This window comes from Musa acuminata, chromosome BXJ2-10 (genome assembly GCF_036884655.1).
Source record: "Musa acuminata AAA Group cultivar baxijiao chromosome BXJ2-10, Cavendish_Baxijiao_AAA, whole genome shotgun sequence".
In the NCBI taxonomy this organism is placed as follows: Eukaryota; Viridiplantae; Streptophyta; class Magnoliopsida; order Zingiberales; family Musaceae; genus Musa; species Musa acuminata.
The window spans coordinates 37411954-37436910 of NC_088347.1; the positions used below are offsets into that span (position 1 = coordinate 37411954).

A 24957-nucleotide genomic window follows, 5' to 3' on the forward strand; every position below is an offset into this window, starting at 1 on the left:
TCCAATAAGCAAATAATAACTAGTTATGGAGAAATTTTAGGTAACATAAAAATTAAAAATCTTATTGAAGTTTGAACACTCCGATGCTCTTTTCTTAATCCGATGGCAAGTGGAAGCTATCACTTCCGATGGCTTTATTGGCAAGTGGAAGCCATCACTTCACCATTGATGTCACCGGCCGCCCGACAAATGGGCCGGGCGAGCGAGTTCAACCGGGTGCAGCCCAGGCGCCCGCCTGATTCAGGTTGCGTCGAGCACGAGTCGAGTCAATTTGGATCTCTGGTTCGATTGAACCAGATGAGAACGGCATCCTCAAAATTCGCACCTGCGCCCTAACTGCAGCGGTGAAACTGTCTCCTTCTCTACAGCGACCGCGACTGCGGCGTTTTCCTTGGCGAAAGGCGGCAGCAGCGGCGGCATCTTCCTCCGCTGGGCTCTTATCGCTGCGGCGTTTTCCTCGGAGAACGGTGGATGCTGCGGCTTCCTCTCCTTCAGCGAACGGTACAGCGCCCGGTATCTCTCTCTTACTCCTCCTCCTCCTCCTCCTTCTCCGTCGCACAATCCCTTCTCCTCCCTCCTCCTCCCTCTTCCCCCTTTCGTCGCAGCTCTCCCGCTTCCCCGACACCATCCTGCTCCTCCCTTCTCCTCCCTCCTCCTTCTTTCACCCGTTCATCGCAGCCCCCCGCCCCTCTTCCCCGATCCCTCCCCCTCCTCCACTTCATCACAGTCCCCGCCCCCCGTTTTCCTACTTCGATCCCAACGGTCCCCTCTCCGTTTTCCTACTCCGGACCCGACAGCCTCCTCTCCATTATCTTGCTCCGGCCCCGACAGCCCCCATCTCCCTCCTCTACACCCCACTTCGCCCTCTCTATACATCTTCCCCTCCCCTTTCCTACTCCCCGATAGTTACCCGCTACCCTCCCAACAAGCAGTCAGCAGCATGTCATGAGCATTTACTTCAAAGAAATAGCAAGTCACAGTATGCAAGTTAAATACTGTTGTTAAGATAGACAGCAGGAGAAGTGCTGCTTTTATAAAGAGCAAAGGGAATTGGGGAGTCTTAGAGAAAAAGAGAAAAAAACACGGAAAAGATAGAACAAGAGATAGCAGAGACAATAATTGGGTCACTGTCCAAAGAAAATCATAATTATTTGTCAATATAATCATGCACAAGTCTGACTATTCCTTATGTGAAGCATTTTAATTAAAAATATACCTAAGATAATACTAATCTAACTAGGTTTCCCAAAAGAAGCTCTCTCAACAGCAACTGCTTATTTTGATGAAGCGTTTGGTTCATCAAACCTCTTAGTTTTCTTATTATGTTTACTGCATTGCAGTTTCCTTTTCAAGCACATCAGAAAATTTCAACACAAAACCCCAAATGATACAGAGGACTTGACTTAATCATACAAAGGACTCGACTCAATCTAACGTACAAGTTGAGTAAACAACTACAATTTGACTTGATTTCGAAACCCGAAAACAGACCCAAAACCTCAATGTATTTGGTTAGAATTTGACTTGATTTCCAAACCCGAAAATAGACCCAAAATCTCAATGTATTTGGTTAGGTATAGCCTTACACCTTTATGTCAGCATAGTGTGTTCTCTGCTGTAGTGCTGAAAGCAACTATCTCCGCTACTTGAGGCTTGTTGGCACGTCAAAACACACATGCCTGCTTATATTTGGAATGTCAAATCTTGTATTTGCTGGTTTAGTTGGTGATTTGAAGGAGATTTTGCAGGTGACAATAGAAAGAGATTTTAATGCTCTTCATTTAACTACAGATATTTTCTTACACAGAGTTCAATGATGCAGAAGATCCATATGGCTGATCATGAATAGTTTGGACATCATGGCTTTTGTTATTATTGTGGTTGTTTGCACTTGCTGGTTTTATTGGCAAATTCTCACTGATCTAGGCTTTTTTTTCTTCATTAATGATATGTAGCTGACGCTACATATAATTTTTTACTTTAGTTGAAGTTATTTACCTGAACAATCTTTCTCATAAATTAAGTTCTTTTATCAACATAGAACCAAATAAACTAGTAGCATTTCTTGATTGAGGCAGTTTTCGTATCTCTTTATTCATTTTTCAGAAAATTTATTGCCTTTCTCTGGTCTTCCAGCTATGTTGTTTTTTTTGTCAAGTTGCTCATCATCATCAACAATGCCTTTTTTAGCATGTTGAACCTCACAAATTACTGTTGTTAATTAATTAAACAGTGTCTTTTCTACATACCAGTCTTGCTAGACTTATAACTAGATCATCTCTCTACATTCTTGATGAAAAGGATCAATTATTCTGGAAGTGCTCATTTGAAATGTTCCAGGTTTTAGTTATAGGACAATGGTGAATCTGATGTTAGAGAAAACATTATGCATCTTCCTGTTATTCTGAATTCTGTAGTACCATTTGCAAGTTATTGATGTTCAACCTACAAGTATAAACATGAGTATCATCTGTATACGATCAACATGGTAAATGCCTTTGCCACTCTTATGCAGCATATTTGATGAAGATACATTTGATATGGTTTTTAAATTGCTACAGGGATATAGGATGCTTGGTAGTATCTAAAGCCACCAACTACAATGGAAAAATAAGTGGAACATTGTGTCTGTGCTTTGGTGTTATATGATGCCATTATTTCAGTGGTGGAGAATTGCTCGGATGTGAGCATGATAATAAGTAACTAATCATAGGTACTCTTTATCAATTCTCAAACACCATTTAGAGACTTATCTCTGAAAGAAATGGCTGATTGGAACTGAATGCATGTGGATTGACATGAGTGGTAAAGGAATGTTGTCTGAGACAGATGATTAGTTGAAAGTTTTCAACGTCCTTGATTTGAGGTAGAAGAGGAATTTGGACTTGGAGAGGGCAGAAATAAGACTACTTTTCTTGTATTTTTCTGCAAACAGTATGGGATACTGCCTCAAAAGACTAATGTTTCCGGTGCAGAAGAGGCTCCTTTGCCTTCTCTCTTGTAACAAGTCCAACATCTATCTTTCCTCCTATCAACTCTGCAGTCTGTTTAGCTTTTCCACTGCCAAAGAGCGCAGTTCAAATCATAGATCCAACTTTACATTGGTCGACCCCCTTGAGTCATGTGAACTTTCCTCAAAAGAGGTTGCAAAAAGGGCCAAGGATCGCATCTGTGAAAACAAACTATCAAGTTCAAGTCCTTCCATTGAGTTCTTTAAGCAGCGCGGTTGGAGTGATGCACAAGTCATGAAGCTTACCCAGAGGAAACCCAAGTTGATATTTGCTAATGTAGAGACTATCCTGAAGCCCAGGATGAGATCTTTGCAGGACATGGGATTTTCTGACACTGAAATAGTTCAGCTGGTTTCATCATGTCCGGGTCTGCTCCTTCTACGTGACATCCAACCGAGGATCAACTTCTGGAGGTCATTTCTTGGTTCTAATGAGAGGTTAATTAAAGCCAGCAGGGGGAACATGTTTCTGCTTACTTCTAGCTTGGCTCGAAAGATTGAGCCCAATATATCTCTCTTGAGGGAATGTGGCATCAGTGAGCAATGCATCATGCAGATGGTGGTGGCACTACCGAGGTTTTTTTGTCTAACGAACAAATGTATCAACGAATCTATCAAACATGTTGAAGAGTTGGGTGTGTCACGTGACTGTAAAATGTTCCCTCATGCAATTTCAACAGTCTTGACCCTGAGCAGGTCCAGGTTTGATGCCACCTTTGCAACCCTGATGAGCTTTGGGTGGTCCCAACCAGACAGCCTTGCTGCATTCAGGAGGCATCCAGTCATTTGGAATTACTCAAAGGAGAACTTATCTGACAAGATGACATTCCTGATGAAGGAAGCTGGTTGTGAGCTTGCATATATCATTTGCCATCCCGTGCTTCTTACATATAGCTTGGAGAAGAGGTTGAGACCTCGATATGAAGTTATGAATTTTCTTGATCAGAATAAATTGCTGGATAAAGGATATAACCTGCTATCTGTCATGCTGCTATCTGAAGAGAAGTTCAGAAACAAATTCCTTTTCCTGCTTCGCAAGGAGAAATTTATTGCTCAATATGATTCCTATGTTGTTGCTGTGCAGGGAAAGCCCCACATTGTTGGGGAAAACTAGGATTGCAAGCGCTTCCTTAAGACTGTGTCAACCTATTGCATGCTGATTGCAAATTAATCATTTTATATTTGTGACAATTTAAATTCTGCAAGAGTTTGTTGGAGTATAACTTCCATGTTGATTTGGTGATTGTTCTTCTATTTATTTTTTCCGACAACAAAAGGTACTGATTCTTTTATGCTAATGTCTCAGAAATTGGTAGAGGGGGAAAGTCAATTACTTCAGACAGGTAACCAAATTGAGCACCCATCACAGGTCCAGAAAGATTATTGAATTTGAGCTACATTGGTGCATATCTATTTTTTTGATAATAATAGTTGAATTAAATTAAGAGAATAATTACCAGGTAGGTGATAAAATGAACACATTTATAGCATATATCTATAGTTAGTTATGAATTATTTAGTATCTTAAAAATAAGAAACAGTATCATTAATTTTTTAGTAATATGTTTAGTTGATAAAATTTTAATTTAATGAAAGTGTCTATGAGGAAAGATTCAGAAGAGTAGACAAAGCAGACAAAGAAGATTATTAGATAGTTGTGGGGGAGTAGTGAAAAGAAGATTGTTGAATAGTTGTGGAGCGACTACTGATTATAAGCTGACAATGATGTTGCAGAGAATAAAATTCTTGTCAGAAATTCTGAAAGAATATTAAAGATATCTAATTTTAACTTGGTACAATCATTGTCAGAAATTTTGTTGACTTTTTATTTTTATTTTCATGTAAGTACTATTTTGGTGTCTTCAAAATAAGGAACAATATCATTATCTTTTTAGTAAAATATGTTTAGTTATTAAAATTTTAATTTAATGAAAGATTCTCAAAAAAGTGGACAAAGAAGATTATTGGATGATTGTGGGGTAACTATTGATTATAAATCATTGATTATAAATCGATAATGATATTGAACGGTGTAAAATTCTTTTAAAATTTTTTGAATAGACATAAAAGATATGTAAGATTTTTCACAACAAAAAAACAAATGGATCTCACATTTTTCTGTATCAGTTTTTGAACTAAATTAGTTCCAGAAAATTTGCTGCTTATGACGGGTCAGGCGCCCGAATGATTAAAATCCGGATCGAACCTGAGTCGCATTTCGAACCCCACGCAAACCCCCGTGGCGCGACGCTGCCCTAATCGCAGCGACTGCTATTTTTCTTCGGCGACTGCGGCGTCTTCTCAGTGAACGACGGCTGCCTTCCTCTCCATCGGGAAACAGCGACAGTTGGCGGTGGCGTCTTCCGCTCCCGGTATCTCTCTTTCTCTTTCTCTTCCTCCTTCGCCATCGCACACTCCCTTCTCCTCCGTCTTTCCCCTCTGTTCATCTCAGCCCCCGCCCCCACCACGCCCCACGGGCGCCAAGCCCCCTTCCCCGATCCCTCCTCCCTCTCCCCCTTTCGTCGCAAGCTCGCCCCCTTCCCCGACACCATCCTCCACCTCCTTCCTCTCTCTTCCCTCTTCCTCCAATTTTTCTTTGTTTTTCTTCCTCGATACCATCCTCCCCCTCCCCTTTCCTTCCTCCTCCCTCTTCCCCCTGTTCATCGCAGACCCCCGCCCCGTCGCCTCGTCGCAACCCCCCTTCGCAGACCCCTTCTGCCTCTTCCCCTCCTCCCCGCTGCTCCCAGACCACAGCCTGTCTTCTTCCTCCTCCTCACTTCTTTCTGTATTTGTGACTGCTTTAATTTTGAATTGTTAATTTTGAATTATTATTATTTTTATATAATTATGAAAATGTCATTTTTGATGTTAATCTTCTTTTTTATAGTTATCTTGTTATTAGATTTGGAGAATTTAGCACTTTAATGTTTACTAGATAGTTAAATCAATGTAATTTGATATTTAGTGGTGATGATTTGAAAATGAAATTAGATGAAACTCATTTTGTCTAATTTTTATTTTAATGCCTGGCTTTTTTGTTAATTATATTTTTTTATTATTTTATATTGGCTAGTTCTTTGCGGAGCTTGGGCGAGTGCCTTTAACAATACTGTCTTAAACATTGGTACAGTAGAATGGAACAAGTGATCTTTTTTACATACTCATTTCCTGATCATTGTAACCCATTAAGGAGGCCATAAAAAATAATTTTGATATATTAATTTAGATTAACGTAACTTGATTGTAGCCAGGTACTGTGGTCATATATGGTGCTCAGTTTTTGCAATTTTCTTATCATACAATATCTCCAATGATGTTTTTTTTTTTTTTGACAACTGACGATTAATTTCTGGTTCTTGGAATGTTCTGAAAATGCATACAAGTTGAATAATGTTGATAACATAGACAACAGGAGAAGTGCTGCTTTTAAAGAGAGCAAATAGAATTGGACAGTCTTTTGAGGGGAAAAAAATGCATGGAAAAGATAGAACAAGAGATAGCAGAGATGGTGATTGGGCCGCTGGCCAAAGAGAATTATATTCTTTTGTCAATAGAATCATGTATAAGCCTAACAATTCCACATCCGTTTTACTTATAAATATATCTAAGATGAACCCAAGAGAATATAGTTTCTTTCATTCATTAATCTTTTCTTTATACAAAGGAAGATATAGATAGGTTGATTACAAACTGTACAGCTAAGCAAACTCTACAGCTAAGCAAATAGAAGTGCTGACAATTCCACATCCGTTTTACTTATAAATATATCTAAGATGAACCCAAGAGAATATAGTTTCTTTCATTCATTAATCTTTTCTTTATACAAAGGACCATGCCTGATTGGTTTCACAAAGCTTGTCAATGATGATATGATTATGGAATTTTCATAATCGCATACTTTGCACTTGGGATTATCCTCTGCAGGCGTCATTGATATGGTCAAATTGTTGATCTTTCCTCTTCCTCGGATATACAGTTTTACAGACTGAGACCAATGAAGAAAGCTCTCTCTGTTGAGTTTTTGTATTATAATCAGCAAGGATGGATGCCACCTAAGCTGTTTGTTGAAGATGGAAGCATTGGTTTCAATTTTCTCTCCTTTAGACATAATAGCATAGGTACCTCACAAACAAACGAAGAAGAAGAAATAGTTGGGGCTAATCTGGAGAGTGGTAGAACAAAGGATTTTTTTTTTAACAATTAAGGTTGAGAGAAAGAAGAAAAACAATTTCTATTGAAACCAAGCTCCGATACCATGAATCGAGGTTCACCTTACCGATCTATACTAGTGTATCGATCGATCATCGGTATGGTAAGTGCCAAGGTATTGTATGTCGGTATGTGTTGTATGATGGGGCATATCGATGGTTTAGAAAAATTATCGAAAATAACTCAAAAAAAGGAAGAAAGTTAGATTAAAGTTTTTAAGTTGGAAATAAATTTAAATTTACTATAATTTTAGCAAAAAAAATCTAATTTAGGAAAGAATAGTGACACATCTTTTTCAAGCTTTAAGGAATATCTTTGTGGTACGTACTTAATCGTCCTTATGTTAATATTGAATTATTTACAAAAAAATGATTTGAATTATTAGATTGTTTATTTAAACAGCTTAAACTTTAAGATTCAAATGAAACAAGTAATTAACGATAAATTGTTAGATTGTTTATTTTAACAACTTAAACTTTAAGATTCAAATGAATCAAGTAATCAATCGATGGATATACATGGTTCTATCACAAAAAAGAATGACTGGATTCCATTGGCTGTGGATCGGGGTCTTCAATCCTCTATATATATATATATATATTTGATATATTTGTTAGACCCAAACCTAAAATTGATCCCGCGACATAGTATACTGATGAACTGTACGCCATTAGTGTATTAATGTGGTTTGGTCGTAGTTTGATTGCCTTGAACCATGTGTCCAAGGCAGCTTCTGAGGCAAGGATGTTTGTGACATATATATGTGTGGAGCATAGAGAATATCAAAACTTCTACTTTCGCCACTAATTTGTTGTTTCGTGTCATAAGATCGATCATCGTATTGTTGCTCGGAGAAGAATAATCAGCCAAGATTGTATTACTGTTGACTGTAAGATTCTTCATAATATGATCGCCGTGCATATGATGAGCTTCACGCTTTGTCTATGTCGTGTAGACTCTGTCGCATTTGCTGAAAACTATCCATTGTCTTCCCCTTTCCCTTGTATGTATACACATGACCAATATCTCATCGAGCTTAATTATCAGAATCCTGGGTGGTACGTGTAAAATACTGCTTCTCGGTTCATGCACCACCCTTAAATTATGTAGATGTGACCATATCTGGCATCGTTGCCATCATCGGTCAAGGCACTGTGTCTACGTCGTTGTCATGTCTTTGGACTGAGTGAGTTGTTAAATGCAATTGAGAAGGTGTCTTGTCGTCTGACATGATTCTTTTCAACGGTGCAACTGATGCTATTGTCTTCCCCTTTGTCTATTCCTTTGTTTTTGCACATTAGTCGAACTATTATGACGATTAGGTGTCTCTAGTTCATCTTGATTAGTGTGTTCTTCCTCTCAATCCTTTCAAATTTGATCCAATCCACATAATATGATGGTCGTGCATACGATGAGCTTCGCGCTGTAAGATTCATCATAATATGATGGTCGTGCATACGATGAGCTTCGCGTTGTGTCTATGTCGTGTAGGCTCTATCGCATCTGCTGAAAACCATCTACCGTCTTCCCCTTTCCCTTCTATGTATGAACATGACCAATATCTCGTTGAGCTTAATGATTTGAATTTTGGGTGGTATGTGTAAAATACTGCTCCTCAGTCTATCCACCACCTTCAAATTGTGTAGACATGACCATCTCAAGCGTTGTTGCCATCATCGGTCGAGGTATTGTGTCTCCTTCGCTATCATGTCTTTGGACGGAGTGGGTTGTTGAATGCGATTGAGAAGGTGTCTCGTCGTCCGACATGATTATTTTCAACGGTCTGACTGATGATATTGTCTTCCCCTTTGCCTATTCCTTTGCTTTTGCACATTGGTCGAACGATTATGACGGTTGAGTGTCTCTAGTTCATCTTGATTAGAGCGTTCTTCCTCTTAATCCTCTCAAATTTGATCAAATCCACAAATTTCTCAAACAATGTCTTTTCTTCTTACCGGTCTTGTTAGACCTAGAAGTGAATCATCTCTTTTCATTCTTGATGAAAATGATCAATTTTTCTGGAAGTGCTCATTTGAAATGTGTCAGGTTTTCGTTGTAGGACATTAGTGAATCTGATGTTAGACAAAACATTATGCATCTTCCACCTAATCTGAATGCTGAAGTACCTATTGCAAGTCCTTGACTGATGTTCAACCTATTAGTACAAACTTGAATATCGTTTGTATACGATCAACATAGCTAATGCCATTGTCACTCTTATGCCACATATTTGATGAAAATACATTTGATATCATTTTCAATATCTGCAGGGATATAGCGTGCTTCACAGTTTCTGAAGCTACTAACGACAATAGATAAATAGTGGAAGGTAGTGTCAGTGCGCATGTGTCAAATCAAGACATTATTTCAGTAGTGGAGAATTGCTTGGATGTGAGCATGATAATAAGTAAATGATCAAAGGTACTCTTAATCAACACTCAAACACCATTTAGAGACTTAAATCTGAAAGAAATGGTTTATGGGAACTGAATGCAGGTGGATTTACGTGAGGAATTTTATCCGTTACAGATTATCAGCTGGAAGTTTTCAACTTCCTTTTGGTTGGAAGCAGATACAGAAAATATATTTAGTTTGGATGTGCTTGATCTGAGGTAGAAGAGGAGTTGGACTTAGAGAGGGCAGCGATTAGATTAGTTTTCTTGTATTTTTCTGCAAACAGCACACGATACTGCTTCAAAAGATGATGTTTTTGGTGCAAAAAAGGCTCTTTTGCCTTTTCCCATGTAACAATTCCTCCATTTATCTTTCCTCCTATCAACTTTGCGGCCTGTTTAACTTTTCCACTGCCAAATACGGAAGTTCAGAGCAAAGTTCCAACTTTATAGTGGTCAACCCCCTTCAATCATGTGAACTTTCCTCAGAAAAGGCTGCAAAAACAGCCAAGTATCACGCCTGTTGTAAAAATTCTTCAAGTCTTTCCACCGAGTTCTTTAAGCAGAACGGTTGGAGCGATGCACAAGTCATGAAAGTTACCCAGAAGGCACCCAAGTTGCTGCGTGCTAAGGTAGAGACTACACTGAAGCCCAGGATGAGATCTTTGCAGGACATGGGATTTTCTGATACTGAAATAGTTCAGTTGGTTTCAAAATGTCCGACTATACTTTTTCATAATATCCAACCGAATTTGAACTTCTTGAAGTCACTACTTGGTTCTAATGAGAGGTTACTGAAAGCCTGCAGTAGGAACCGATTTCTTCTTACTTCTAACCTAGCTCGGAAGATAGAGCCCAATATATCTCTCTTAAGGGAATGTGGCATCAGTGATGAATGCATCGCGGGTATGGTGGTGTTGAATCCGGGTTTTGTTGTTCGAAAAAACAAATTTATTAGGGAAGTTATCGATTATGTTGAGGAGTTGGGTGTGCCACGGGATTGTGGAATGTTCCGTCATGCACTTCATTCTGTCATGAACATGAGCAGATCTAAGTGTGATGCTACCTTTGCAACCTTTAAGAGCTTTGGTTGGTCCCAGCCAGACATCATTGCCATACTCAGGAAGAGCCCATGTGTTTGGAGACTCTCAAAGAAGAACATATCTGACAAATTTACATTCCTGACGAAGGAAGCTGGTTGTGAGCTGCAGTATATCATTCGCAATCCTGGGATTCTTTCATATAGCTTGGAGAAGAGGGTGAGACCACGACATGAAGTTATAAATTTTCTTGAGCAGAATAAATTGCTGGATAAAGGACATAGCCTTTTATATGTCATGCCACTAACTGAGCAGAAGTTCATGAACCAATTTCTATTCCCGTACAAGGAGAAATTTACTGCTCTCTATGATGCCTATGTTGCTTCTGTGCAGGGAAAGCACCATGTTGTCGCTGAAAATTAGGATTGCGAGTGCTTCCTCGAGACAAAAGTGTAAACCTATTGCATACTGACTGCACTATTTAATCATCTTAAATTAGTGACAATTTATAATCTTCAGGAGTTTCTTCTGAGTAGAACATCACTGTTGATTTTGATATCGATGTGAATGAGTACAAGTAATTAGTCGAAAAATTAGTTATTTTGGCATCGACTAGTTTGTTACATGAGCATCCGATAAGAGGGGTGGGCCCCACGAATTCAACCGGAGGCGGTTCGACCGGTCAGGCGCCCGAATGATTAAAATCCGGATCGAACGTGAATCACATTTCGAACCCCACCCAAACCCCCGCGGCGCAACCCTGCCCTAATCGCAGCGACCGCTCTCTTTCTTTGGCGACTGCGGCGTCTCCTCAGTGAACGACGGCTGCCGTCCTCTCCATCGGGAAACAGCGACAGTTGGCGGTGCCGTCTTCCCCTCCCGGTATCTCTCTTTCTCTTTCTCTTTCTCTTTCTCTTCCTCCTTCGCCATCGCACACTCCCTTCTCCCTCTCCCCCTTTCGTCGCAAGCTCGCCCCCTTATCCGACACCACCCTCCTCCTCCTTCCTCCCTCTTCCCTCTTCCCTCTTCCCTCTTCCCCCAGTTTTTCTTTGTTTTTCTTCCCCGATACCATCCTCCCCGTCCCTTCTCCTTCCTCCTCCTCCCTCCTCCCTCTTCCCCCTGTTCATCACAGTCCACCGGACCCTCGCCTCGTCGCAACCCCCTTCGCAGACCTCTTCTCTCTCTTCCCCTCTTCCTCGCTGCTCCCAGACCACAGCCCCGTCTTCTTCCTCCTGCTCACTCCTCCTTTCTGTATATGTGACTGCTGTAATTTTGAATTGTTATTTTTTACTATAATTTTGAAAAATGTCATTTTTTATGTTAATCTTCTTTTTTTAGTTATCTTATTATTAGATTTGGCTAATTTAGCACTTTAATGTTTTCTAGATAGTTAAATCAATGTAATTTGATATTTAGTGGTGACGATTTGAAAATGAAATTAGATGAAACTCATTTTGTCTAATTTTTATTTTAATGCCTGGGTTTTTTGTTAATTATATTTTTTATTATTTTATATTGGCTAGTTCTTTGCGGAGCTTGGGCGAGTGCCTTTAACAATACTGTCTTGGACATTGGTACAGTAGCATGGAACAAGTGATCTTTTTTACATACTCATTTCCTGATCATTGAAACACATTAAGGAGGCCATAAAAAATAATTTTGATATATTAATTTAGATTAACGCAACTTGATTGTAGCCAGGTACTGTGGTCATATATGGTGCTCAGTTTTTGCAATTTTCTTATCATACAATATCTCCAATGATGTTTTTTTTTTTTGACAACTGACGATTAATTTCTGGTTCTTGGAATGTTCTGAAAATGCATGCATGTCATGTATGAGAATTTACTTTGGAGAAATAGCAAGCTACAAGGTGAATAATGTTGATAACATAGACAACAGGAGAAGTGCTGCTTTTAAAGAGAGCAAATAGAATTGGACAGTCTTTTGACGGAAAAAAATGCATGGAAAAGATAGAACAAGAGATAGCAGAGATGGAGATTGGGTCGCTGGCCAAAGAAAATTATATTATTTTGTCAATAGAATCATGTATAAGTCTGACAATTCCACATCCGTTTTACTTATAAATATATCTAAGATGAACACAAGAGAATATAATTTCTTTCATTCATTAATCTTTTCTTTATACAAAGGAAGATATAGATAGGTTGATTACAAGCTGTACAGCTAAGCAAATTGATTCCATACAATTTTTTATTCTAATTCTTTTCCTGTAATGTGGGCGGATGTAATATTGATTGAGTGGTCCAAAATAGGGGATAAATTCCCTTAATTATGTGATTATAAAATGCTTAATTATGGAATTTTCTATATTCCCCCTCAAGCTGGTTCGAAAATGTTAATCATTCTTAGGTTGTTAGTTAGATCCTCATAAGAAAATCTTTGAAGCTCTTTAGTAAAAATATTTGCTAGTTGCTTCTTTGTAGGAATATAAGATATGCAGACAATTCCTTCTTTAATTTTCTCCTTTATGAAATATCAATCTACTTCATGTAACGTCTTCTTCAAGATAATAAGGTCCTACACTCTCTTTAGCACCGTCAATCGTCTTCCTCGAATATAGGTCCTGAAATTTATAGTAAAAAGGAAATAATTTAGTGACATAGTACAAATCCTTTGTGAGTTTGCTAATAGACAACAAGTTGCAAAACAAGTTGGGAACATAAAGTATAGAATTTAATATAAAGGAATCTGAAATTGCAACTGTGCCTTTTCCTGCTATAAAAGAAAGTGATATATCAACATCTTTTTCTTTCCAGGACAAGGTGTGTAGGAGGAAAACAAGTGTGAAAGGCTAGTCAAATGGTCTGTTGCACCTGAATCTATGATCCAAGGAGCCTTGCGATCAAAGAAGCAAACAAAGTTGTGAAATAATTATCTTTCTTGGCCAAAGAGCTAGATGATGAAGGAGAAGGATTAGGATTTTGGGATTGGTTTAGAAACTGAAACAGTTGCTCAATTTGTTTCTTACCGAATAGATGCGTTTTGGCTCCTTTAGAGGGGCAGATTGTTTTCTACTTGAAATTCTTGGCTATTAATCTTATTTGGAACTCGATTGTTCTTCCAGTTTGTTGGTTTTTCATGTATCTTCCAACAAGTTTCTCTTGCGTGTCTTGGTTTGTTGCAAAACCATACTTTGCTTTTATCAGCTCCCTTTCTTTGATTACATTGCAGAGCATGAGCAGAAGTAATTTCAGTTGTCATAATATGTGCCGAATTTTTTGCAACCGTAGATGGAGTGGGAGATCCCATCAAGACCTGTCTTAGACTTTCCTCCCTCCTAACTTTAGATAATATAGCTTGGAGGGATGACAATGGATCCTCTCCCAATATTCATTCATGAACTTCATCTAGTTCTTTGTTTAAATCTATCAAAAATTGAATGGCTCGAGCCCTCTCAAGCATTTTTATATATTGAACATTATCAGTAGCACATGACCACTCAAGATCATAAAAAATATCAAGCTCTTGGAGAGTGTCTTCAAGGTATTAAAGTGTTTTGCAACACTAGCATTACCTTTTTTCAGGTCTTTGATCTTACTTGTAATCTCAAATACTTGGGTTGAATTCCCTATTTGAATGTCTCGATCACGGTATCCCATAACTCTTTTGTATTGGTCAAAACATAAAAGTTTGTTCAATTTATGGTTTCACAAAGTTTGTCAATGATGATGTGGTTATGGAATTTTCATAATCGCATACTTTGAACTTGGGATCATCCTCTGCAGGTGTCATTGATCTGGTCAAATTGTTGATCTTTCCTTTTCCTCAGATATACAGTTTTACAGACTAGGACCAATGTAGAAAGTTCTCTCTGTTGAGTTTATGTATTATAATCAGCAAGGATGGATTGCCACCTAAGCTGTTTATTGGAGATTGAAGCATTGGTTTCAATTTTCTCTCCTCTAGACATTGTAGCATAGGTTCCTCATAAACAAACGAAGAAGAAGAAATAGTTGGGGCTAATCCGGAGTGTGGCAGAATAGACTCAATAGAGGAAATTTTTTTTAACAATTAAGGTTGAGAGAAAAAAGAAAAACAATTTCTGTTGAAACCAAGCTCTGATACCATAAACCAAGGTTCACCCTACCGATCTATACCAATGTATCAATTGATCATCGGTATGGTATGTACCAAGGTATTATATGTCAGTACGTGTCGATATGATAGGGCATATTGACGATATAGAAAAATTATCAAAGATAGCTCAAAAATGGAAAAAGTTAGATTAAAGTTTTTAAGTTTGAAATAAATTTAAATTTATTATAATTTTAGCAAAAATAATCTAATTTAGGAAAGAATAGTGACACATCTTTTTTGTGCTTTAAGGAATATCTTTGTCGTACGTTCTCAATCGCCATTATGTTAATATTAAATTATTTATAAAGAAATTATTTGATTTTTTAGATTATTTATTTAAACAACTTAAACGTTAAGATTCAAATGAATCAAGTAATTAATCGATGAATTATTAGATTTTTTAGTTAAACAATTTAAACTTTAAGATTCAATTAAATCAAGTAATCAATCGATGGATATACTTGGTTCTATCACCAAAAAGAACGACGGGATTCCACTGGGTGTGGATCGAGGTCTTCAATCCTCTATCTCTATATATAAATTTGATATGCTTGTTAGACCCAATCCTAAAATTGATCCCGTGACATAGTATACTAATACACCGTATGCCATTAGTACATTAATGCGGTTTGGTCGTAGTTTGATTGTCTTGAACCATGTGTCTAAGGCAGCTCCTGAGGCAAGGATGGTTGTGACATATATTGGTGTGGAGCATGGAGAATGTCATAACTTCTACTTTCGCTATTGATTTGTTGCTTCGTGTCATTAGCTCGATCATTGCATTATTGCTCGGAGAAGAATGACCAGCCATGATTGTATTGCTGTTGGCTATAAGATTCTTCATAATATAATGACTATGCATACGATGAGCTTTGCGCTGTGTCTATGTCATGTAGGCTCTGTCGTATCTGTTGAAAACCATCTACTGTTTTTCACTTTCCCTTCTATGCGTAAACATGACCAAAATCTCATCGAGCTTAATGATCTGAATCCTGAGTGATATGTGTAAAATATTGCTTTTCAGTCCATGTACCACCCTTAAATTGTGTAGATGTGATCATCTCTAGCGTTGCTGCTATCAGCGGTGAAGGTACTTTGTCTACGACGCTGTCATGTCTTTGGATGGAGCGGGTTGTTGAATGCGATTGAGAAGATGTCTTGTCGTCCGACACGATTCTTTTCAACGGTGCGACTGATGCTATTGTCTTCCCCTTTGTCTACTCCTTTGCTTTTTCACATTGGTCGAATGATTATGACGGTTGGGTGTCTCTAGTTCATCTTGATTAGAGTGTTCATTCTCTTAATCCTTTTAAATTTGATCCAATCCACAAATTTCTCAAACAATGTCTTTTCCACATACCGGTCTAGTTTGACCTGTAAGTGAATCATTTCTTTACATTCTTGATGAAAAGGATCAATTATTCTGGAAGTGCGCATTTGAAATGTTTCAGGTTTTCGTTGTAGGACATTAGTGAATCTGATGTTAGACAAAACATTATGCATCTTCCACCTAATCTGAATGCTGAAGTACCTAGTGCAAGTCCTTGACTGATGTTCAACCTATTAGCACAAACTTGAATATCATCTGTATACGATCAACATAGTTAATGCCATTGTCACTCTTATGCTGCATATTTGATGAAAATATATTTGATATCATTTTTCAATATCTGCAGGGTTATAGCGTGCTTCACAGTTTCTGAAGCTACTAACTGCAATAGATAAATAGTGGAAGGTAGTGTCAGTGCGCATGTGTCACATCAAGACATTATTTCAGTGGTGGAGAATTGCTTGGATTTGAGCATGATAATAAGTAAATGATCAAAGGTACTCATAATCCACACTCAAACACCATTTAGAGACTTTAATCTGAAAGAAATGGTTTATGGGAACTGATGGCAGGTGGATTTATGTGAGGAATTTTATCTGATACAGATGATCAGCTTGAAGTTTTCAACTTCCTTTTGGTTGGAAGCAGATACAGAAAATATATTTAGTTTGGATGCGCTTGATCTGAGGTAGAAGAGGAGTTGGACTTAGAGAGGGCCTGTATTAGATTAGTTTTTTTGTATTTTTCTGCAAACAGCACACGATACTGCTTCAAAAGATGATGTTTTTGTTGCAAAAAAGGCTCTTTTGCCTTTTCCCATGTAACAATTCCTCCATTTATCTTTCCTCCTATCAACTTTGCGGCCTGTTTAACTTTTCCACTGCCACATACGAAAATTCAGAGCACAGTTCCAACTTGATAGTGGTCAACCCCCTTCAATCATGTGAACTTTCCTCAGAAAAGGCTGCAAAAACAGCCAAGTATCACACCTGTCGTAAAAATTCTTCGAGTCTTTCCATTGAGTTCTTTAAGCAGAACGGTTGGAGCGATGTACAAGTCATGAAACTTACCCAGAAGGCACCCAAGTTGCTGCGTGCTAATGTAGAGACTACACTGAAGCCCAAGATGAGATCTTTGCAGGACATGGGATTTTCTGTTACCGAAATAGTTCAGTTGGTTTCAACATGTCCGACTATACTCTTTCATAATTTCCAACCGAATTTGAACTTCTTGAAGGCACTACTTGGTTCTAATGAGAGGTTACTGAAAGTCTGCAGGAAGAACCTATTTCTTCTTACTTGTAGCTTAGCTCGGAAGATAGAGCCCAATATCTCTCTCTTAAGGGAATGTGGCATCAGTGATGAATGCATCGCGCGTATGGTGGTGTTGAATCCTGGTTTTGTTGTTCGAAAAAACAAATTTATTAAGGAAGTTATGGACCATGTTGAGGAGTTGGGTGTGCCACATGATTGTGGAACGTTCCCTTATGCACTTGTTGCTGTCTTGAACATGAGCAGATCTAAGTTTGATGCTACCTTTGCAACCTTGAAGAGCTTTGGCTGGTCCCAGCCAGACATCGTTGCCATACTCAGGAAGAACCCAGGTGTTTGGACACTCTCAAAGAATAACATATCTGACAAGATGACATTCCTGTTGAAGGAAGCTGGTTGTGAGCTGCAGTATATCATTCGCCATCCTGGGATTCTTTCATATAGCTTGGAGAAGAGGTTGAGACCTCGACTTGAAGTTATGAATTTTCTTGAGCAGAATAAATTGCTGGATAAAGGACATAGCCTTATGTCTGTCATGCTACTAACCGAGGGGAAGTTCATAAACAAATATCTTTTCCCGTACAAGGAGAAATTTACTGCTCTCTATAGTTCCTTTGTTGCTGCTGTGCAGGGAAAGCACCATGTTGTCGCTGAAAATTAGGATTGCAAGTGCTTCCTGGAGACAAAAGTGTAATCCTAATTGCATACTTACTGCACTATTTAATCATCTTAAATATGTGACAACTTATATTCTTTAGGTGTTTCGTCTGAGTAGAACATCCCTGTTGAGTTTGATATTTTATTTCTAATTATCTTTTGCCTACAACACTAGATACCGTTTATTTTATACCCATGTTCTAAAGCTTTTGTGTTATGTTTCTACCGTAGCTATCTATTTTTTGTTGGCGGATCGGTGGCGACTTGTCCTCAGACATGCGTGGGAAAATAATTGATGTGTGGAGAAACAATATTGTGCGAGGGACTCTTCATCAGATTCTTAATGTCTCTGCGCCATCTCTAGCTCTATTAGAGCCTCTCTTGTCTTACAAGAGAGATCGAAATGTTACGAGAGAGATAATCTTAACCCTCTCAATATTCTTCTAAACTGAAAATAAGGGAAGCAAAATAAAAAGTTTCAACCACTTGGAATATCATAAAAACTTTCATTCATCATATACTCACCATTTCTCCACCTGTTTAACACTTATCTTAGGTTTTGTTAACGGTTATTCTATTGTTATAATCAAATGGCGACGAGGAACCATTATCACATGAAATAATATGGTAAATCATATTACGTTGTTTTAATCGAAAAATAATCGAGTGAAAGCCAAAGACAAAATGAGCATAATAAGCTAGAAAAGATTGGTATCGAGAACATGATCCGCCTTGTTTCACTCGTTTTCATATCTTTACTATGAGACGATCGATATGTGCCTCGGCGCTGAATTCATTTTTACATGTTGAAGCATTATTTTGTTACATGAGCATCCGAATCATTAAAATCCGGATCGAACTTGAGTTACATTACGAACCGCACGCAAACCCCCGCGGCGCAACCCTGCCCTAATCGCAGCGACCGCTCTTTTTCTTCGGCGACTGCGGCGTCTCCTCAATGAACGACGGCTGCCTTTCTCTCCATCGGGAAACAGCGACAGTTGGCGGTGGCGTCTTCCCTTTCCGTTATCTCTCTTTCTCTTCCTCCTTCGCCATCGCACACTCCCTTCTCCTCCCTCTTTCCCCTCTGTTCATCGCAGCCCCGCCCCCACCCCCGCCCCACGCGCGCCAGCCCCCCTTCCCCGATCCCTCCTCCCTCTCCCCCTTTCGTCGCAAGGTCGCCCCCTTCCCCGACACCATCCTCCTCCTCCTTCCTCCCTCTTCCCTCTTTCCCCAATTTTTCTTTGTATTTCTTCCTCGATACCATCCTCCCCCTCCCCTTTCCTTCCTCCTCCCTCATCCCCCTGTTCATCGAAGACCCCCGCCCACTCGCCTCGTCGCAACCCCCTTCGCCGACCCCTTCTCCCTCTTCCCCTCCTCCTCGCTGCTCCCAGACCACAGCCCTGTCTTCTTCCTCCTCCTTACTCCTTTCTGTATTTGTGACTGCTTTAATTTTGAATTGTTAATTTTTAATTATTATTATTTACTACGATTTTGAAAAAAAAATGTCATTTTTGATGTTAATCTTCTTTTTTTAGTTATCTTGTTATTAGATTTGGATAATTTAGCACTTTAATGTTTTCTAGATAGTTAAATCAATGTAATTAATATTTAGTGGTGATGATTTGAAAATGAAATTAGATGAAACTCATTTTGTCTAATTTTTATTTTAATGGCTGGCATTTTTGTTAATTATATTTTTTATTATTTTATATTGGGTAGTTCTTTGTGGAGCTTGGGCGAGTGCCTTTAACAATACTGTCTTAAACATTGGTACAGTAGCATGGAACAAGTGATCTTTTTTACATACTCATTCCTGATCATTGTAACCCATTAAGGAGGCCATAAAAAATAATTTTGATATATTAATTTAGATTAACGTAACTTGATTGTAACCAGGTACTGTGGTCAAATATGGTGCTCAGTTTTTGCAATTTTCTTATCATACAATATCTCCAATGATGTTTTTTTTTTTTGACAACTGACGATTAATTTATGGTTCTTGGAATGTTCTGAAAATGCATGCATGTCATGTATGAGAATTTACTTTGGACAAATATCAAGCTACAAGTTGAATAATGTTGATAACATAGACAACAGGAGAAGTGCTGCTTTTAAAGAGAGCAAATAGAATTGGACAGTCTTTTGAGGGGAAAAAAATGCATGGAAAAGATAGAACAAGAGATAGCAGAGATGGAGATTGGGTCGCTGGCCAAAGAGAATTATATTCTTTTGTCAATAGAATCATGTATAAGTCTGACAATTCCACATCCGTTTTACTTATATATATATCTAAGATGAACCCAAGAGAATATAGTTTCTTTCATTCATTAATCTTTTCTTTATACAAAGGAAGATATAGATTGGTTGATTACAAACTGTACAGCTAAGCAAATTGTACAGCTAAGCAAATAGAAGTGCTGACAAATCCACATCTGTTTTACTTATAAATATATCTAAGATGAATCCAAGAGAATATAGTTTCTTTCATTCATTAATCTTTTCTTTATACAAAGGACCATGCCCGATTGATTTCACAAAGCTTGTCAATGATGATATGATTATGGAATTTTCATAATCGCATACTTTGCACTTGGGATTATCCTCTGCAGGCGTCATTGATATGGTCAAATTGTTGATCTTTCCTATTCCTTGGATATACAGTTTTACAGACTGAGACCAATGAAGAAAGCTCTCTCTGTTGAGTTTTTGTATTATAATCAGCAAGGATGGATGCCACCTAAGCTGTTGAAGATGGAAGCATTGGTTTCAATTTTCTCTCCTTTAGGCATAATAGCATAGGTACCTCACAAACAAACGAAGAAGAAGAAATAGTTGGGGCTAATCCGGAGAGTGGTAGAACAAAGGAAATTTTTTTTAACAATTAAGGTTGAGAGAAAGAAGAAAAACAATTTCTATTGAAACCAAGCTCCAATTTCTTTGTGGTACGTACTTAATCGTCCTTATGTTAATATAGAATTATTTACAAAAAAATAATTTGAATTATTAGATTGTTTATTTAAACAGCTTAAACTTTAAGATTCAAATGAAACAAGTAATTAACGATAAATTGTTAGATTGTTTATTTTAACAACTTAAACTTTAAGATTCAAATGAATCAAGTAATCAATCGATGGATATACATGGTTCTATCACAAAAAAGAATGACGGGATTCCACTGGCTGTGGATCGGGGTCTTCAATCCTCTATATCTATATATAAATTTGATATATTTGTTAGACCCAAACCTAAAATTGATCCCGCAACATAGTATACTAATGCACCGTATGCCATTAGTTTATTAATGTGGTTTGATCGTAGTTTGATTGCCTTGAACCATGTGTCCGAGGCAGCTTCTGAGGCAAGGATGTTTGTGACATTTATTTGTGTGGAGCATAGAGAATATCAGAACTTCTACTTTCGCGACTAATTTGTTATTTCGTGTCATAAGATCGATCATCGTATTTTTGCTCGAAAAAGAATAATCAGCCAAGATTGTATTACTGTTGACTGTAAGATTCTTCATAATATGATCGTCGTGCATATGATGAGCTTCGCGCTTTGTCTATGTCGTGTAGACTCTATCGCATTTGCTGAAAACCATCCATTGTCTTCCCCTTTCCCTTCTATGTATACACATGACCAATATCTCATCGAGCTTAATTATCAGAATCCTGGGTGGTACGTGTAAATTACTACTTCTCAGTCCATGCACCACCCACGAATTATGTAGATGTGATCATATCTGGCATCGTTGCCATCATCGGTCAAGGCACAGTGTCTACATCGCTGTCATGTCTTTGGACTGAGTGGGTTGTTGAATGCGATTGAGAAGGTGTCTTGTCGTCCGACACGATTCTTTTCAACCGTGCAACTGGTGCTATTGTCTTCCCCTTTGCCTATTCCTTTGCTTTTGCACATTGGTCGAACTATTATGACAATTGGGTGTCTCTAGTTCATCTTGATTAGAGTGTTCTTCCTCTTAATCCTCTCAAATTTGATCTAATCCACATAATATGATGGTCGTGCATACGATGAGCTTCGCGCTGTAAGATTCTTCATAATATGATGGCCGTGCATACGATGAGCTTCGCGTTGTGTCTATGTCGTGTAGGCTCTATCGCATCTGCTGAAAACCATCCATCGTCTTCCCCTTTCCCTTCTATGTATGAACATAACCAATATCTCGTTGAGCTTAATGATTTGAATTTTGGGTGGTATGTGTAAAATACTGCTCCTCAGTCTATCCACCCACCTTCAAATTGTGTAGACGTGACCATCTCTAGCGTTGTTGCCATCATCGGTCGAGGTATTGTGTCTCCGTCGCTGTCATGTCTTTGGACGGAGTGGGTTGTTGAATGCGATTGAGAAGGTGTCTCGTCGTCCGACACGATTATTTTCAACGGTACGACTGATGATATTGTCTTCCCCTTTGCCTATTCCTTTGCTTTTGCACATTGGTCGAACGATTATGACGGTTGCGTGTCTCTAGTTCATCTTGATTAGAGTGTTCTTCCTCTTAATCCTTTCAAATTTGATCAAATCCACAAATTTCTCAAACAATGTCTTTTCTACTTACCGGTCTTGTTAGACCTATAAGTGAATCATCTCTTTTCATTCTTGATGAAAATGATCAATTTTTCTGGAAGTGCTCATTTGAAATGTTTCAGGTTTTCGTTGTAGGACATTAATGAATCTGATGTTAGACAAAACATTATGCATCTTCCACCTAATCTGAATGCTGAAGTACCTAGTGCAAGTCCTTGACTGATGTTCAACCTATTAGCACAATCTTGAATATCATCTGTATACGATCAACATAGTTAATGCCATTGTCACTCTTATGCTGCATATTTGATGAAAATATATTTGATATCATTTTTCAATATCTGCAGGGTTATAGCGTGCTTCACAGTTTCTGAAGCTACCAACTGCAATAGATAAATAGTGGAAGGTAGTGTCAGTGCGCATGTGTCACATCAAGACATTATTTCAGTGGTGGAGAATTGCTTGGATTTGAGCATGATAATAAGTAAATGATCAAAGGTACTCATAATCCACACTCAAACACCATTTAGAGACTTTAATCTGAAAGAAATGGTTTATGGGAACTGATGGCAGGTGGATTTATGTGAAGAATTTTATCTGATACAGATGATCAGCTTGAAGTTTTCAACTTCCTTTTGGTTGGAAGCAGATACAGAAAATATATTTAGTTTCGATGCGCTTGATCTGAGGTAGAAGAGGAGTTGGACTTATAGATGATGTTTTTGGTGCAAAAAAGGCTCTTTTGCCTTTTCCCATGTAACAATTCCTCCATTTATCTTTCCTCCTATCAACTTTGCGGCCTGTTTAACTTTTCCACTGCCACATACGAAAGTTCAGAGCACAGTTCCAACTTGATAGTGGTCAACCCCCTTCAATCATGTGAACTTTCCTCAGAAAAGGCTGCAAAAACAGCCAAGTATCACGCCTGTCGTAAAAATTCTTCGAGTCTTTCCATTGTGTTCTTCAAGCAGAACGGTTGGAGCGATGCACAAGTCATGAAAGTTACCCAGAAGTTACCCAAGTTGCTGCGTGCTAAGGTAGAGACTACACTGAAGCCCAGGATGAGATCTTTGCAGGACATGGGATTTTCTGTTATTGAAATAGTTCAGTTGGTTTCAAAATGTCCGACTATACTCTTTCAGAATGTCCAACCGAAGTTGAACTTCTTGAAGTCACTACTTGGTTCTAATGAGAGGTTACTGAAAGCCTGCAGTAGGAACCGATTTCTTCTTACTTCTAGCTTAGCTCGGACGATAAAGCCCAATATATCTCTCTTAAGGGAATGTGGCATCAGCGATGAACACATCGCGCGTATGGTGGTGATGATCCCGGGTTTTGTTATTCGAAAAAACAAATTTATTAAGGAAGTTATTGAACATGTTGAGGAGTTGGGTGTGCCACATGATTCTGGAATGTTCCCTTATGCACTTCTTGCTGTCTTGAACATTAGCAGATCTAACTGTGATGCTACCTTTGCAACCTTGAAGAGCTTTGGTTGGTCCGAGCCAGACATCTTTGCCATACTCAGGAATAACCCATTTGTTTGGAAACTCTCGAAGAAGAACATATCTGACAAGATGACATTCCTGATAAAGGAAGCTGGTTGTGAGATGCAGGATATCATTCGCCAACCTGGGATTCTTTCACGTAGCTTGGAGAAGAGGATGAGACCTCGGTATGAAGTTATGAATTTTCTTGAGCAGAATAAATTGCTGGATAAAGGACATAGCCTTATGTCTGTCATGCTACTTACCGAGGGGAAGTTCATAAACAAATATCTTTTCCCGTACAAGGAGAAATTTACTGCTCTCTATAGTTCCTATGTTGCTGCTGTGCAGGGAAAGCACCATGTTGTCCCTGAAAATTAGGATTGCAAGTGCTTCCTCGAGACAAAAGTGTAATCATACTTACTGCACTATTTAATCATCTTAAATTTGTGACAACTTATATTCTTTAGGAGTTTCTTCTGAGTAGAACATCCCTGTTGAGTTTGATATTTTATTTCTAATTATCTTTTGCGTACAACGCTAGATACCGTTTATTTTATACCCATGTTCTAAAGCTTTTTTGTAATGTTTCTACCGTAGCTATCTATCTTTGTTTGCTGATCGGTGGCGACTTGTCCTCAGACATGCGTGGGAAAATAATTGATGTGTGGAGACACAATATTGTGCGAGAGACTCTTCATCTGATTCTTAATGTCTCTGCGCCATCTCTCTCTCTCTTAGAGCTTCTCTTGTCTAACAAGAGAGATCGAAATGTTCCGAGAGAGATAATCTTAACCCTCTCAATATTCTTTCTGAACTGAAAATAAGTGAAGCAAAATAAAAAGTTTCAACCACTTGAAATATCATAACATTACAGCAGCGAGGAAACATTTGAAAGACTTCAAACATAT

At 38.4% G+C, this 24957-nt stretch overlaps 1 protein-coding gene and 2 long non-coding RNA genes across 7 annotated transcripts; all 3 read left to right on the forward strand.

Moving 5' to 3' along the window:
• Positions 1 to 350: 350 nt before the first annotated feature.
• Positions 351 to 4245, forward strand: LOC103969654 (transcription termination factor MTERF15, mitochondrial-like). Of its 2 annotated transcripts, none has more exons than XM_009383259.3 (2): positions 351 to 513; positions 2562 to 4245. In XM_009383259.3, the coding sequence occupies exon 2, from the start codon at positions 2937 to 2939 to the stop codon at positions 4122 to 4124; it is 1188 nt and encodes a 395-aa protein (XP_009381534.2). In that variant the 5' UTR covers positions 351 to 513; positions 2562 to 2936; the 3' UTR covers positions 4125 to 4245. The 2 variants fall into 2 exon arrangements, with proteins under 2 accessions (XP_009381534.2, XP_009381535.2); XM_009383260.3 differs by having other exon boundaries at positions 351 to 501.
• Positions 4246 to 5221: 976 nt separating this feature from the next.
• LOC108951472 (uncharacterized) lies at positions 5222 to 18180 on the forward strand. Of its 3 annotated transcripts, none has more exons than XR_010492112.1 (4): positions 5222 to 5382; positions 9490 to 11534; positions 13433 to 15939; positions 16430 to 18180. It is a non-coding gene; the product is annotated as an uncharacterized LOC108951472 (long non-coding RNA). The 3 variants fall into 3 exon arrangements; XR_010492111.1 differs by lacking the exon at positions 13433 to 15939 and having other exon boundaries at positions 9490 to 9640; positions 9716 to 11534; XR_010492110.1 differs by lacking the exon at positions 13433 to 15939.
• A 623-nt stretch (positions 18181 to 18803) lies between these two features.
• LOC135625563 (uncharacterized) lies at positions 18804 to 24605 on the forward strand. Of its 2 annotated transcripts, none has more exons than XR_010492113.1 (2): positions 18804 to 19188; positions 22907 to 24605. It is a non-coding gene; the product is annotated as an uncharacterized LOC135625563 (long non-coding RNA). The 2 variants fall into 2 exon arrangements; XR_010492114.1 differs by having other exon boundaries at positions 18804 to 19036.
• Positions 24606 to 24957: the final 352 nt, after the last annotated feature.

Excerpts from the sequence above, each read along its gene's own strand:
- LOC103969654 (XM_009383259.3), top strand. The coding sequence starts at position 2,937 with ATGGGATACTGCCTCAAAAGACTAATGTTTCCGGTGCAGAAGAGGCTC.